The following is a 16306-nucleotide window of genomic DNA, read 5'->3' as shown; positions in this document are numbered from 1 at the left end:
GCATCATACAGAGGCGCTGGACATAGCTGGTCATTTTACAGCCTAACCAGCCAAGACCAAGCTGGAAATGCCTGGAAACCAGCCCGGAAATGGCCAAATCCCCTCTAAAACCAGGCTGGTCAACCAGCTAAAACCAGCGAACCAGCCTAGGCTGTTTTTTTATTTTATTTATTTTTTATTTTATTTTTTTTAGCAGAAAGGGCATTAAATTACTGTTAATCTTTTTGCATTTTAACTTTGTAAACTATATAATCACGTGTCTCCAGTCATCAGTTGTTCGCTCTCCGCTTTTTCTCTCTCTTTTTGAAAAAATTCTGAGGTATATTTTAACTGAAAGAGGGGGGTTTCATGGCCATTTATGACTATTAAACCAGTTAATAGGTGAGAAAAAAAAGCTAATAAGGGCACTAAAGTAGCTTTTAATAGCAATAGCAATGTCTTGGACATTGTAAGTTGGCTTATAAAAGGATTTTGAGTAGGCCAAAAATTAGTAAAGGATGTTCTCAACATTTATATTTGCCCTTAATGTAAGGAAAGCCAGCTGGTGATCATGTAAATCTCATTCCTTAAGAGCTCCTCCCAGGCCCGGATTGGCTAATCGGGAGGACTGGGAGAATTCCCAGTGGGCCGGTCCATTTTTTAGCCGCGAGGGCCGGTGTCCCTAGCTCCAGAATCTGTCGCTCTCAGCAGTCACACTTTTTAAAAATAATTTATTTATCTACTTGACCACAGCCTTCTTATTCATTATTTTACCGCAGCTCTGCTCTTTTCTATTTTTTCTATTTCTTATCTATTTTCTCGTAGCCTCGTGAGCAAGATGCAGCCTACAGGTTAATGATGATATAACTAGATAAGTCACCATTCATTGTACAGCTGTTGTGGTACAGTGGTTGGCATGTAAGATTATGACGCCCCCAACCCAGGTTCGGTCCTCGTCAGAGAACTTTTTTTTTTTTTTTTTTTCATTTTTATTGTTAAGACATATACTACTGTAAGGGTTGTTGAACATTTGAAGTTCTAAAACAGCTGTTTTCTTAAAAAAAGACGTGATGGTGTAATTAGAAACTGAATAAGAAATGACCTTATTTTAATATAGTCAGTGGTGAACTGAGGTGGGCCGGTCTAAGGCTTAAAACTCCAGGGCTGAAAAAGAGTCCCACTCCGGCCCTGGCTCCTCCTAAAGCGTCCCCCATTTCGGTATCGCGGGTTTGCTCCTGCTTGAACCGGTGGGGTTACATGCATGTAAATTGTCTTTTGACATAGAGATAATGTGCAACATCATATATCTCTATTAACCCTTTTCCATAGAGGTAACAATTATAATTAATATTATTATTATTATAATTACTAACTGCCTTAAATAATATATGGTAAACTACTTAAAATAGAGAAATAGGGAAATATTATAAGAATCAAAAATAAATAAATAAATACAATGCCAGGCATAAGGACAATTAATGAATGTCACACAAAACAGTTCTCCTGGAATTTTTAGATGTAGAGTGATCGGGTATGATTTTACAGTATAGATGGGACGTGTCCAATGTTCATAATTCAATGTATTCAATGTATTCTTTTTTCAGTGCTATTCAACAAACTATTTATTTCAATACTGTTGTCGTTGATTTTGATCCATAAAGGTGTCCATGTTGTTTAGATTGAGAAAATATGGAGAAAATCTGAAATCTGAGCCTGACTGTGATAAACTGTAAATCCCCTCAGTGCTGTATGATTATCATGCTTTTGGAAAGTCCTCCCCTCTGTACCCTGTAGAGTGTATGTGATAATTATACACACTGTGACATTTTGGGTGGGTGTGTTTGTGTGTGTGTGATGCCCAGTTACACAACCTCCTCTCTATCATACTTCATTACTCAGGTGCTCAAAGTTGAGTCTCAGTGCTGGGCTTTTGGAAACACCATCAGGCAGGGAAGGAATGAGTGTCGCCCGCACACTTTCCAAAGTCCTTATCAATCTCCTGCCCTTTTCCTCTGCCACTCTCCACAAGTCCATCTCTCTCACGCGTTTTCACACACTCCAAGTAAAAATAGGTCCTGATAGGTTGACATGTCACCACAGCGCTGTTAACCCTCGGCTACTTCACCACAACCACAGTCTGTTGTCACTTATACTCCATAAGCCCGCAGATTCCAAGATGTTTAATGGGTTTGCAATGTACTTCTATGGGTTTTATAAATTTTTGTTTTGTTACTGAATTGAATTTGGATTTAGAGGTAGCATGAAATCAGAATGGACAGTTCTATTTTTATTTATTTATTTATATAAACTTAAGGACATGGTGGCTCAGTGTTTAGCACTGTCGCCTTACAGCAAAAAGATCGCTGCTTATCCTGGCAGGGCCAGTTGGCATATCTAAGTGGAGTTTGCATGTTCGGGTGCCCCATAGTCCAAAGAAATGCAGTATAAGTGAATTGGATGAGCTAAAATTGGCCGTAGTGTATGAGTGTGGGTGTGAATGTGAGTGTCTGAGGGTGTTTCCCAGTACTGGGTTGTGGCTGAAAGGGCAGCCACTGCGTAAAACATATGATGGAATAGTTGGTGATTCATTCCGCTGTGGAGACTCCTGTTAAATAAGGGACGAAGCCGAAGTAAAATGAATGAATGAACTTGAAGGCAAAATATGAATATCTGTAATCACTTTTACAAAAAGTGATGTTTAACAGATAAAGGAAATTTCTCTGCAATTTGTAACTTTTTGATTTAGTGTTTTCATTTGTATGAACTCATTGTATGAATTGTATGATCTTGTTTATACAGTTTTGTATGATTTGCTCATCCTTTCCTCATCCACCAATCACGGTTGGGTTTAGGGGTGGAGTTGGGTGCCACGCCTCATTTTTAAAATTTGAAATTGGTCACTAAACTAACAAAATGTAAAATAATGACATTTCCTCATAAGCATACAGAAATAAAAGGCTCAATAACTTCGGTCCATGCTATAAAAGTAAAATATAAATGCAATTTTGATTTTCAATCATACTATTCTTTTTCTATATCTTACTATTCTGACCTTTTCTCACAATTTTGAGTTTGATAAATCTGAATACGTTTATATTTGCGAGGTATTTTGAGATTTCTGAAGTAGGGACAGTTTTTCAGCTTTAAATAGATTTAAATTTATATATTATGTACATGTTTTATTTAATTTATGTATATTTTTTGCAGTTGTTATATTCAACTTTTGGGTTTGTCCCTATTTGACTCAACATTCCCAGCAGGGACAGGACGTCAACGTGACGTTGTACGTTGTACCTCAATATTGTGGGGACGTTGCATTTTGTTTGGAAATGAAAATCAGGTTGACGTCAATGTCCAATGTTCAACCTAAAATCAACGAAAAAAATCAGCATCTAATGATGTTACAGTTTGATGTTGTGTGAACATTACCACTATGTCGTCTATCAGAGATTGGATTTTAGTTTCCATATCTGACGAATAAATGTCAGCATTTGACATCAGTTGCTTTAAGATGTTGGCTCGATGTTGGATTCTGGTCATTTTCCAGCACAACCTAAAATTAACCAAATATCAACATCATGTCTTTACTGGACGTCAAAGCAATGTTGTCCTTAGACGCTGGGTAGACATTGAATTTTGGTCAATTGTGCCCAGTTTTTCAAAAGTAATCCATGGGATTTTGGATCACGGATTGAATCAAATTTTGGAAATAGGTTTTTCAAAAGTAACAGAGGGATTTTGGGCCCTATCATACACCTGGCGCTATAAGGCGCAAGACGAGTTTGCATTTACATTTGCATTTAGTCATTTAGCAGACGCTTTTATCCAAAGCGACTTAAAAATTGAAATGTTTGCCCCGACGTGTTGCTATTTTCAGACTTTTTACCACACTTTGTTATTATTGTTCATTTATTAGTTTGCTGGAAATTAGAACTGAATTTAGAAATAGTTTTGAAACAAATATTTGAGCTTAACAAATTAAATTAATTAAATAGGCTAATGAATGTCTGTGCATACAACTCCGTTTCCTTATCCATGAAAGAGAGAAAGAGAAAGTTAAGGCCGATTGGAGAAGGCTCATTCTTTATCCTTGCGCTGCAGATGGTCTGTTTAACTGTTTTTTCGCTAGTGAAGCGTTCAGTTTTTGCACTTACAAATAGCAAATGTGCCATGGCGCGACGCAACTGATTCTTAAAGGGAATGGGAGAAGATACTTTGATTGGTTTATTCTCAAAACGCACCCATAACTCGTTAGGAGAATAAGCTCAAACCTATTAGACAATGCTCCACACCGCAGAGCATATTTTTCCATCCTTAAAATAGCAAAAGTGGATTCAGACATGCCCTTAAAGCTTTTGCGCCCTCCGCTTTAGACTTTGTGCCTAGATCGTTAAAACTAAGCCCTTTGAATTGAGATCAGACCATGTAATCTTACATTTGATTTGGATTAAACCTGTCCTTTGGGTTATTTAAAACTTTGAACTCAAATCGGGATCTATTTGGTCCACCCCCCAATGGTATTTTGCCTACCTGTTGTTCTTTGCTAAGCCAGTATGCTACACTGTTGGTTATATTTAAGGCTCGGTTAAACAGGATTCGGTAATCCTGAAATTTGGAATTTGGATCACAGTGATCCAGCCTAATGTTCCTTTGACAAACTGTCATAAAACTAAGATAGATCAGTTAATCCTGGATTTCAAAACATGGGATTTACAAATCTAGACCAGTTTAATCCAGATTAAAGTTTTGGAAAAACTGGGCCCTGATATCATGACCTAAATCTAACCTAATATTAACTTCTTCTGTTGTTGTGTGCCTGCTGCGTTGGGTTAAAACAACCCAGCCTTTTTTAGAGTGCAATTCTGACTTCCTTGTCTTCCTTGTATTCCTCAGAATTGTAATATATATTCTCGACACTGCACGTTTGTACAATAAAATGACTAGATAAAGAAAAAAAATTAGCATACTCTGGCTTAGGGTTCTCAACAATCTCATTTGCATTAAGTCCTCTGGAATTTTTTGAAGAAACAACTGAAATTATTGGGAACTTACTTTTGGAACGAGCAATAAAAGAAACACTTCTAAGCAATAATATTTCCCCTGGCAGTGAAATCCACATGTTCTGTCATTATTATTCAGCTCTTTTGCTGTGTCATGAAGCATTTTGTACCTCTGCTCTCAATTTGAGATGATAAAGTCCCCTAATTTGGCAAAAGCTTGACATTAAAAGAGCCGCGATAGGAATATCAGGTTTTCAGTATCTCCCCAAGGCAATTCATTCTTTCCGGTCACATACTTGACAGACAAATTGCAGTGAATGCAAGAATGACAATTTGGCATCGAGTGCCAATTTGTGAACATTTGCTTCATTTTCGCATCAGATGTCATTCTGATCCACCACAGACGACAATCAACTTCAGACATCATTTCAGATCCTATCGTGACAGGAATTGGGAATAGCTTGAAGATGATGTCAAGTTAGACTTCAGGAGAGAAAAAAAACAACAACATGCTTCATAATAAGTGCTGGTTTCAGTCTGTTTTTTATGCAGTGGGTTTATCTTTGCTGTTTGTGATCCTGCAGTTGTTAGTCTGTCCTCCTGTCATGGCGTTTGTGTGGCAGAGAGCCTTAGCCTATTTGAGTTTATGTGGACGTGTTATCTGTCAATAACACGCTGATGAAGAGGTGTTTCTTCAAGTTGCCATGTTACAAACCACTGTCATAAACAGAAAAGCTGCTGTGTGATTGAAGGCAGACATTAATCAGAAGATTTGACCATTTTGAGATCAGCCTGTACCTGCTTATCTGATTAACAGAAGTGTTTCTTACTCATTTAGTGGGCAACTCATGCTAACCAAAGGGTAGATACAGTTGAAGGCAACATGATTTAGACCTTCTGTCATCATTTTTATTCTTTTTCACTTATTTTCTTATTTGTGATAAGTTATAATAATAATAAAATAATAATAATAAAACAAATAATTTTTCAAATGTATACAGTTGCTTTTCTGGAAATTCAAAGCGCTTTAGACATTTTTAGGGGAATCTCCTCATTCATCACCAGTGTGCAGCATCTACCTGGATGACACGACGGCAGCCATATTGCACCAGACCACACACCAGCTGATTGGCGGAAAAGGGAAAGAGTGATGAAGCCAACTATCATATGGGGATGTTTAGGAGGCCATGATGGATTGAGGCCTGTTAAACCCATACCCTTTTTCAAAGGACATCCTGGGATTTATAACGGCCACAGAAAGTCAGTTTAACATCTCATCAGTGCGTTCATAATTTCAGGAGGCCTGGCTTTGGACGGCAGAGCAGGGATTGTATTTGAAAGATATTATGCTAACCGGTTAGCACATGGGTAGATCACCTACTGCACCTTTAAGCCTGTAAATTGGCAAAGACAAAATAAATGGGTTAAAGTAAAGTAGTTATTAAAAAACATGTTTAAAAGTGTGTTCAAAAAATCTTTTTTTTAAACTTCACTTAACAAATGCTTGAGAAATAAATAAAATGACACAGGATGACTTCAACTGTACACTTATTTTGGTTTATTGTGTGATTGACAGGGCAGTGGGTGGTACTGTACAGCAGTTTTGTCAGAATAAATTTGTATTTCATCTATTTCTGGTGAAATTTGTCCCTATTTGCTAACAGACGGCTGATTCTGATACATATTTAGGAACAATTCACTCACTAGTGATTATTTAAAGGTGAAAAAAAAAAAAGCAATCATATCTCAAATGTTTACCTTAAAGAAAATATTAAACTGAAAAGCAAAATTACTTAAATATATATTGTGTATATAGCATGAATATTTTATTATATTTATTATAAAAAATTTCTTGTTTGTTTTATTTTATTTAATATTATTATTTTATTTTATTTTTATTTCTTTAATAATTTTTATGTATTTTTTATCATATTATTATTATTATTATTATTATTGTTATTTTATTAATAATTAACATTTATTTATTTAATTATTTCAATTAATTAACTAATTTTATTTAATATTATTTTATTTTTCATTTTAAATATTATTTTATTAATATTGTATTTTTCATTTATTTATTTTATTCATTTTATTTTTATTATTATTTTATCAATATTTTATTTTTATTTATTTATTTAACTATTTTTATTTTATTTTTATCATTATATTATTTTATTATTATTTTATAAAAATATTAATTAATTTATTTATTTACTTTTATTTTATTATTTATTTTTATTATTTTATTATTGGTTACTTATTTAATTTTTATTTATTTATTTATTTTGCAGAGCTATAAGAGGAATTTTGTAAAAATAAAATAAAATGTGTGTGATTAGATTACATGTAATTTATTACGGTCAAATGTTAACTTGGTTATTTTTGACCTACATATTTACGGGGTTACCTTACTTTAAATCTGCCAAGAGATTTTCTTTGCTTATTAAAAAATAAAGATTGTCTTACTGTGAGTGCCATGAGAGATTAACCGAGCGTAGTGTTTTGGCTCATGAGATTTGATGATTAAGATGCTGATGAACTGTAATCTTTTATATGATATATATTCAGCGCTCTTTGTTTTCCGGTGGGTGTGAAATTGGCAGCGTCTGTCTCATTTATCCATTTAATTTCTTTCATAAAGCAGATTGTTCTCCTGTGTCATGGGTAGCTTTGCATTATCTTTTATGGCTTTCACACAACGGCGGACATTTTTATCATCATTTACACATCCTTGTGTCATTCTAAACCAAACAGATTTTGATTTGGAGTCAAAATCCCAAACACATCTATTTATGTTTCACCAGCAAAACATGGAAAAATGATACAAATTTGGACTTATTTGAGGCTGAATGATTGATGATGTTGAGTGTTTCTGTCACCGGCAGTGGAAGGTCAATGTAAAAAACATCAGTGGTTTGAGATCAGATGAAGTGAAGCTCTGTCTGTTGTTTTTCTGCAGATTGAGATGTCTGGTGAAGCAGCTGGATAAAGGGGAGGTAAATGTCGTAGATCTGAGGAAAAACATTGAATATGCCGCATCAGTTTTGGAGGCTGTGTACATCGACGAAACAAGGTAAGTGAACATTCGACTCTTTGCAGTCTGGCATATGGGTTGCCAACTTAAAAAGTGGAAAACAAATGATGCTCTGAGTTTTTTAGACCACATTAGACTTGACAAAATCAAAATGCTCAACTTTATTTTTTTAAGTGACTTCTGCTCATAAAAAATGTGTATTTCTATAAATGGTCACACATCACAATACAGATTTATTGGTTAATGTTAAATAATGCATTCACTAACATAAAATAAGAATGAACAATACTTATGGCCCGTTTAGACTGAGTGGTACGGTACTGTACGGTTCGGTTTGGTACGCTTTTATGGCCGTTTCCACTGTCAAAATTGTACCGAACCAAACCGTAGCGTACCACTTTTTCGACACCCTTTCGGAAGAGTACCAAACGGGAGAAAGGGTACCAAAAGATGGAGCTACACATGCAGCTGAACGCTGATTGGTTACAGAGATACGTCACGAGCTCGTGGAGCTACACAGAACGTAAACAAAGGAACTGCCATATTTTCTTAATCAAATCATGTTCATAGAAAAGTTAGTAATAAACATTTATAAACAAGTATTTATGTGTATAAAGCATCTGTTTTGTGAGAAGTGCTTCTCATTATGATATGTGAACGACCCGTATAGCTTTACTGTAGACATTTATTCGAGCGAGCATGACGTCGACTTAAACTTTGTCATACACCACGCCCACCAAATTTTTTTTAACAAAATCCCAGTTTTTTATGATATTTTTCTTCATATTTTTTTATTTTATTTTATTTTATTTTATTTTATTTTATTTTATTTTATTTTATTTTATTTTATTTTATTTTGTTTTATTTTGTTTTGTTTTATTTTATTTTATTTTATTTTATTTTATTTTATTTTATTTTATTTTATTTTTGTATTTTTTAACAAAATCCCAGTATTTTTATGATCTTTTTCTTTCTATTTTTTATTTTATTTTATTTTATTTATTTTTGTATTTTTTTAACAAAATCCCAGTATTTTTATGATCTTTTTCTTCCTATTTTTTATTTTATTTTATTTTATTTTATTTTATTTTATTTTATTTTTGTATTTTTTAACAAAATCCCAGTATTTTTATGATCTTTTTCTTCCTATTTTTTATTTTATTTTATTTTGTTTTATTTTAGTAATTTTCTTTAACAAAATCCCAGTTTTTTATGATCTTTTTCTTCCTATTTTTTATTTAATTTTATTTAATTTAATTTAATTTTATTTAATTTTATTTTATTTTTTGTATTTTTTAACAAAATCACAGTATTTTTATGATCTTTTTCTTCCTATTTTTTATTTTATTTTATTTTATTTTGTTTTATTTTAGTAATTTTCTTAAACAAAATCCCATTTTTTATGATCTTTTTCTTCCTATTTTTTTATTTTATTATTTTATTTTATTTTGTTTTGTTTTATTTTATTTTATTTTATTTTAGTAATTTTTTAACAAAATCCCATTTTTTTATGATCGTTTCCTTCCTATTTTTTATTTTATTTTATTTTTTTATTTTGTTTTGTTTTATTTCATTTTATTTTATTTTATTTTTGTAATTTTTTTTAACAAAATCCCAGTATTTTTATGATCTTTTTCTTCCTATTTTTTATTTATTTATTTATTTGTTTTGTTTTGTTTTGTTTTATTTCATTTTATTTTATCTTTTTTTATTTTATTTTTGTAATTTTTTTTTACAAAATCCCAGTATTTTTTATGATCTTTTTCTTCCCATTTTTTATTTTATTTTATTTTATTTTATCATTATTTTTTTATAATCCCAGTTTCTGTTACTTCTACACACTACAAATATGAATATTTTACATTTTTCATGCTTGATTCACTCTCCCTGTAAATCTCAGTTTATTATGCGTTGAGACACAACTGCATTAAAGTGCTCTCCCTCTGAAGTGTTTTTCCCCTAGTCCACTCTTTAAGCGTCCTCATCTCCATCTCCAGCTGTTATCAGGAGGCGTTTTGCTGTTCGTCTAAAGTAAAATGTGCTGAGAGTATTCACGTTCATCCTCCTGCTCCCTCCGGAAGTCCCGCGGGCCCTCGATCCCAATTAACCGAGACCCGCGGCTCTGTTGTGCCGTTTACGCAGAGCTAGCGTCCTCCCGCTAGCTGATGGGCTGGTGTTTAGACAGCCTGGGCTACGGCTAATTACGTTTTCCTAATGACAGGCACAGGATGTATTGCCATGGCAGCAGCTTTGAGCAATTTTAGCTTGTTACTGGAAGTCGGCGAATATTTGTTATGATAACATGCCGCATTTCCTGCTGCCTGCGTAAGACCGAGCAATAACAGTCGCTATTCTCATTGCTGCATTCATTTCTCAGGGAAAGAAAAGTGCATTTATTTAATCGTATGCCAGTTGCTTAAGGTACTTGAGTGTTGAATGTTGGCTTTCTCAGAGATAGAGCGAGGGCAGGATGAGTCATGAAATGAAGAGAAAATGAGCGAGAGGCTGAGGAGACGCTTTTTTTGCCTTTTGCTTTCTGTCTGCATGTGCTCATAAACATCACCTTCAGTGCTGAACATCACGCAGGTGTGCTTGAGTGGACTGGGTATATACAGTACAGTAGTAGACACTATATAGGGTATATAGTGGAAGTCATTTTGAATTTTGGAAAGGCATTTTTTAAAATTCTGAATTTTCATTCGTTCATTCATTCATTTTCTTTTCGGCTTTGTCCCTTTATTAATCAGAGGTCACCATGAACCGCCAACTTATCCAGCATATGTTTTACGCAGTGGATGCCCTTCCAGCTGCAACCCATCCCTGGGAAACATCCACACACTCATTCACACACACACACACACACACACACACACATGCATACAGACAATTTAGCCTACCCAATTCACCTGTACCGCATGTCTTTGAACTGTGAGGGAAACTGGAGCACCCGGAGAAAACCCACGTGAACGCAGGGAGAACATGCAAACTCCACACAAAAATGCAGAGGCTCGAACCAGCGACCTTCTTGCTGTGTGGGCACAGCACTACCTACTGCGAAACTGCGTCGCCACTCTTTGTATACAGTATTTATAAAAACAATTTAGAAACCTGATTAACTTATTAAAATCAGTTAAAACAACAAAAAAAATATTTGTCGTAACTTTTTGTTATTATATTTTTACAGTGTTTGATGGCCAAACACAAAAAATTATAAATATATATACAGTTAAAGTCAGACGTATTAGCCCCCCTGTATTATTAGCGCCCCTGTTTATTTTTTTCCCCAATTTCTGTTTAATGGAGGGAAGATTGTTTCAGCATATTAGTTTTAAAAACTCATTTCTAATAACAGATTTATTTTGTCTTTGTCATGATGACAGTAAATAATATTTGACTAGATATTTTTCAAGACACTTCTATACAGCTTAAAGTGACATTTAAAGGCTTAACTAGGTGAACTAGGCAGGTTAGGTTAATTAGGCAAGTTATTGTATGATGATGGTTTGTTCTGTAGACTATCAAATAAAAAAATTAGCTTAAAGGGGCTGATAATTTTGTCTTAAAAATATTTTTTTTTACAAAATAATAACTACTTTTATTCTTGCCGAAATAAAACAAATAAGACTTTCTCCAGAAGAAAAAATATTATCAGACATACTGTGAAAATGCCATTGCCCTGTTAAACATCATTTGGGAAATATTTAAAAAAGAAAATCAAAATCAAAAGGGGGATAATAATTCTGACTTCTATATATATATATATATATATATATATATATATATATATATATATATATATATATATATATATATATATATATATATATATATAAACAATACTCGGTTTGCTCGACTACCTGTGGTTCAAGCTACTAGTTAAAAAGTCACAAAGAAATCATTTTCATTACGCTTTATTAAGTCATAGCCGAATGTATTGATTTCATAGTGCTAACGTAAATTGTCAAAACATAAACATTATATTACTTTTTTATGTTACAGTATAATATAAAAATAAAAAGCTGCATGCAACATTGTCATTTAACATCTGCGTCATAAGCTTGCTGTATATGCGAAGCAAACTCATGTTCATACCGTAATACTTTGAGTTATTAAAGTAACTTTATTATTTTATTTAATGAGAACTAAGTGAAACTTAAAAAAAAATTAAATAAATAAATAAATAAAAATAAATAATGCATAAATAAAAAGTTGAAATTGAAAATACCTAAATGAAATATTTATAATACACATGAAAAAAAAGAAAAAAGCTAGGCTAATTATTGCATTTTAATTATACATTTAATGTAGGCTATAGAAAGCAAAAGTAGCCACACCAGAAACCTAAAATGCGTCCTGAAAACTCATACTCATAACGCAGTATTCATAAAACTAATTAAAAGATTAATAAAAATATTCTGAGCTAGGCTAAATCTCATTCAATCATTTAATTTCTACTACATTTCAACAGTTACTAAAATAACAAAATGAACGAATATATTACTTAAACCGGCCTGAAGATTATGCAAACAATCATGTGCGTGCAAGTAATAGTCTGTAAAACAAGTAGTCTGATTTAAAAAAATAACTCTAATATTTAAGTTTCCAGCATTGATAACAAGAATGAAATTTATTTTGTTTCAGAAAATAAATAGTTCAACAAGCGACAATAGTCTATATGCAGCCAAACAGAAAATAAATTTTAAAAAAATTATAAATAAATTGTTTAAATAAATAAATAAAACTATATGTTAAAATAATAAATAAAATATTTTTATAATAAAATATACAGTTGTAGTTGGAAGCTTTAACCTTGGATCGTGATGTTTGTTGGATACATTTGTCGTTTTGATGTCATTTGTGGTAAATGCACGCTCCAGTAGTCGATTGCTTCTGAGAGCGCCAACTAGTGGTTGAAGTAGTCGATCGCTCGACTAGTCGACTAGTCTATGCAAGCCCTAATATATATATATATATATATATATATATATATATATATATATATATATATATATATATATATATATATATATATATATACTGTTGAAGTCAGAATTATTAGCCCCCTTTTGATTTTTATTTTCTTTTTTAAATATTTCCCAAATGATTTTTAACAGAGCAATGAAATTTTCTCAGTATGTCTGATAATATTTCTTCTTCTGGAGAAAGACTTATTTGTTTTGTTTTGGCTAGAATAAAAGCAGTTATTAATTTTTTAAAAACCATTTTTGGGACAAAATTATTAGCCCCTTTAAGCAATTTTTTTTTCTCTATAATCTACAGAACAAACCATCGTTATACAATAACTTGACTAATTACCCTAACCTGCCTAGTTCACCTTATTAACCTAGTTAAGAAGTCTTGAAAAATATTCAGTAAAATATTATTTACTCTCATCATGGCAAAGATAAAATAAATCAGTTATTAGAAATAAGTTTTTAAAACTATTATGATGAGAAATGTGCTAAAACAATCCTCCCAGAACAGAACAGAAATTGGGGGAAAAAATAAACAGGGGCGCTAATAATTCAGGGGGGCTAATAATTCTGACTTCACCTGTATATAGTTACTTGGAGTGTAATTATTTTTCATATTGTTACTTAAAGGGGTAGTTTAGTCAAAAATGAAAATTCTGTCATAATACTTTTACCCTTGTTCCAAACCCATTTGACCTTCTTTCTTCTTGAGCACAAAATAAGATTTTTTGAAGAACACTGTAAGCCTGTAACCATTGACTTCCATAGTCTTTGTTTTTCCTACTATGGAACTCAATGGTTACAGGTTTTCAGCATTTTTCAAAATATCTTCTCTTGTGTTCAACATAATAAGGACACTTATATAGGTTTGGAACCACTTGAGGGTGAGTAAATATTTGGCAAATTGTCATTTTTGTGTGAACTACTCCTTTAATTACTAGCAGTGTTATTATATTTCATACACCAAATACTTCAAAGTACAGTTCACCCAAAAATGGTTCCAAACCTGTCTGACATTCTTTTTTATATTAAACACAAAAGAAGATATTTTGAAGAACAATGAAAACCTGTAACCATTGACTTTCATAGTATTTGTATGAAAGTGAATGGTTACAGGTTTTCAGCATTTTTAAAAATATCTTCAGTTTTCAACATACCCCTGATTAATAAAGGGAATAAGCCGAAAAGAAAATGAATGAATGAATGAATGAATGAATGAATGTTTTCAACATAAATAAACTCATAAAGGTTTGGAACCACTTGTGGGTGAGTAAATAGTGAGTGAATTGTCATTTTTGTGTGAACTGTCCTTTTAATTATTATTAATACGTGTTATTATTTTCCATTATTCATAATGTTGTGTTCAATATTCTTAATGTATTCTTAATAGTGTAGTCAAAAATATATATTTATTAATTTTCAACAATTGCCTTAATTGCTAATTATCCAATGTACAGTTGAGAACAAAATTATTAGCCCTCCCGTCAAATGTGTATATTATTTCATGATGTTTTACGAAGTTTTTGTAGTAATGACAAACAGGAACAGCTTGACTTATACAGCCTGTCATTAAAATCCAATTTAATTAATAAAGATGCATGCTAAGTCATTTGATTAGTAAATAAGTTGTCTTGCATTCTGCTTTATAGGTGTGCTGTGGTTAAGTAAATACTATATTCCTGTCTGAGCTTTAGAAAAGTCAGTTAATAAATTCAATGAATACTGAGACTTTCTCAGTGGTATGTTAATAATCAGTTATATATTCTGACTTATACATGTACTTATATTCTTGTATATTTATCAAAAATAATTAAAAATCACTCTTTTAAAATATATATTATAATCAGTCAGGTCATTTATGTAAATTGCTAATTGCTCTTTAAAACAGCCTTTGTTTCCTATAAGAAAGAACATGTTTTGTTTTTGGCTTAGGTGTGAAATATGACTGGGACATATTCTTGACAGGTTTTGTGAAGCTCACCCTATTACAACCCACAGACATGCCAAAAATATAACCCCTAAATACAGTGTTTTTAATCATTACACATCAGTTATTGCACATTCCAGTGATGATTGTAACACCACCGACGCACATTTGAGTGTAGGCTTCAGATTCCTGAGGGTTTTCCAGTTCTCTAGTCCTGATTACACTGAGGATTTATCATTACACTAGTGGGCATAAGGCAGAATAATCAAAGATTTTTTACAATGTTTTAATAGATCTCTTATGTTTACCATGGATGAACTTATTGGATTTTTTAATGTTGTTTCTCATTGTATACAAGTGAAGAGTTCAGTCGTGCCGTCTGAAATGTCTGTCAGAGATGAGCATTGCTCTCAGCCTTCTATGTTTATATTAAGTTGTTTCAATTTTAGGCCATCAAAGCTGTAAAAAGTACATGAAAAGTGAAATTACTTAACCCACACACAGGGGTCTCATTCAAATGCTCATTTCAGAAGAATTTTTCAGACAGCATTTAGAGGTTTTTACATCTCAAGTCTTCAAGTTTTGTATTTAAAAGCATTTTCAAATGTAATTTATTATTGGATGTATTTCACTTTGGTGCTCAAATATTATTATTAGTTTCTATTGTCAGAATTGAAAGCGTTTTTTCTGCCTATTATTGCTGTAAAAAAAAAAATCTGAATTTATTGATGAATATAAATGTCAAAAGAACAAGATTTATTTGCATAATAACATGTCTTTACTTTCACTTTCGGTCAATTTAATTCTTCATTTTTGAATAGAAGTATTACTTTTTTTTTCTATTTCTCCCCATCCTTTTCTAGAAAATGTTGAGTAGCAAAGTCTATTTGCAAAATGTTTGCAAAAAAAAAAAAAAAAGTGAGTAAACCTGTTAAAAGCTTAAAACTGCTTAAAAGCATTAAGTTAATTTTACTTGCAAAAATGCAGTAAACCCATTGGCTTATAAGTATAGACATAGTTTGTTTACGTAATATTTATAAGGCAATGAGTTTACTCTCTTCTTTTTAAAGTAAAGTCAACTAATCTCTTTTTACATTGTAGGAAATAATACTTAAAAAGAAACAAGTGTCACAAGTCATTAAAAACTTAAATTCAGTTTACTCATCACAGGACCGAATTGCATTTATAAATATGTTGAACATTTAATTGTTGCTCTACTTTTGGTCTAATTTTACTCTATTTTTGCAGCTGAGAGAGTGTGATTAATCACATCCAAAATAAAAAATAAACGTTTTTTTGACAATGTATGAGTGTGTGATATGTGTATACAGAATATATATATATATATATATATATATATATATATATATATATATATAGATTGATTGAT

At 32.0% G+C, this 16306-nt stretch overlaps 1 protein-coding gene across 4 annotated transcripts in view; it reads left to right on the top strand.

Annotated features, from left to right (window-relative positions):
• pde1a (phosphodiesterase 1A, calmodulin-dependent) overlaps window positions 1-16306 on the top strand; it is a 263528-nt gene that overhangs the window by 201355 nt on the left and 45867 nt on the right. For all 4 annotated transcript variants that reach the window (XM_073913162.1, XM_005167925.6, XM_073913163.1 and 1 more), the window contains one exon: window positions 7942-8055. In XM_073913162.1, coding sequence (XP_073769263.1) covers window positions 7942-8055 — 114 coding nt within the window. The remainder of the gene's footprint in view (window positions 1-7941; window positions 8056-16306) is intronic.

The sequence above is a fragment of the Danio rerio genome, chromosome 9, assembly GCF_049306965.1.
Source record: "Danio rerio strain Tuebingen ecotype United States chromosome 9, GRCz12tu, whole genome shotgun sequence".
NCBI classification, from domain to species: Eukaryota; Metazoa; Chordata; class Actinopteri; order Cypriniformes; family Danionidae; genus Danio; species Danio rerio.
Note: the sequence above shows the minus strand (reverse complement) of the source record. Positions and strands in the feature narration are given on the sequence as shown.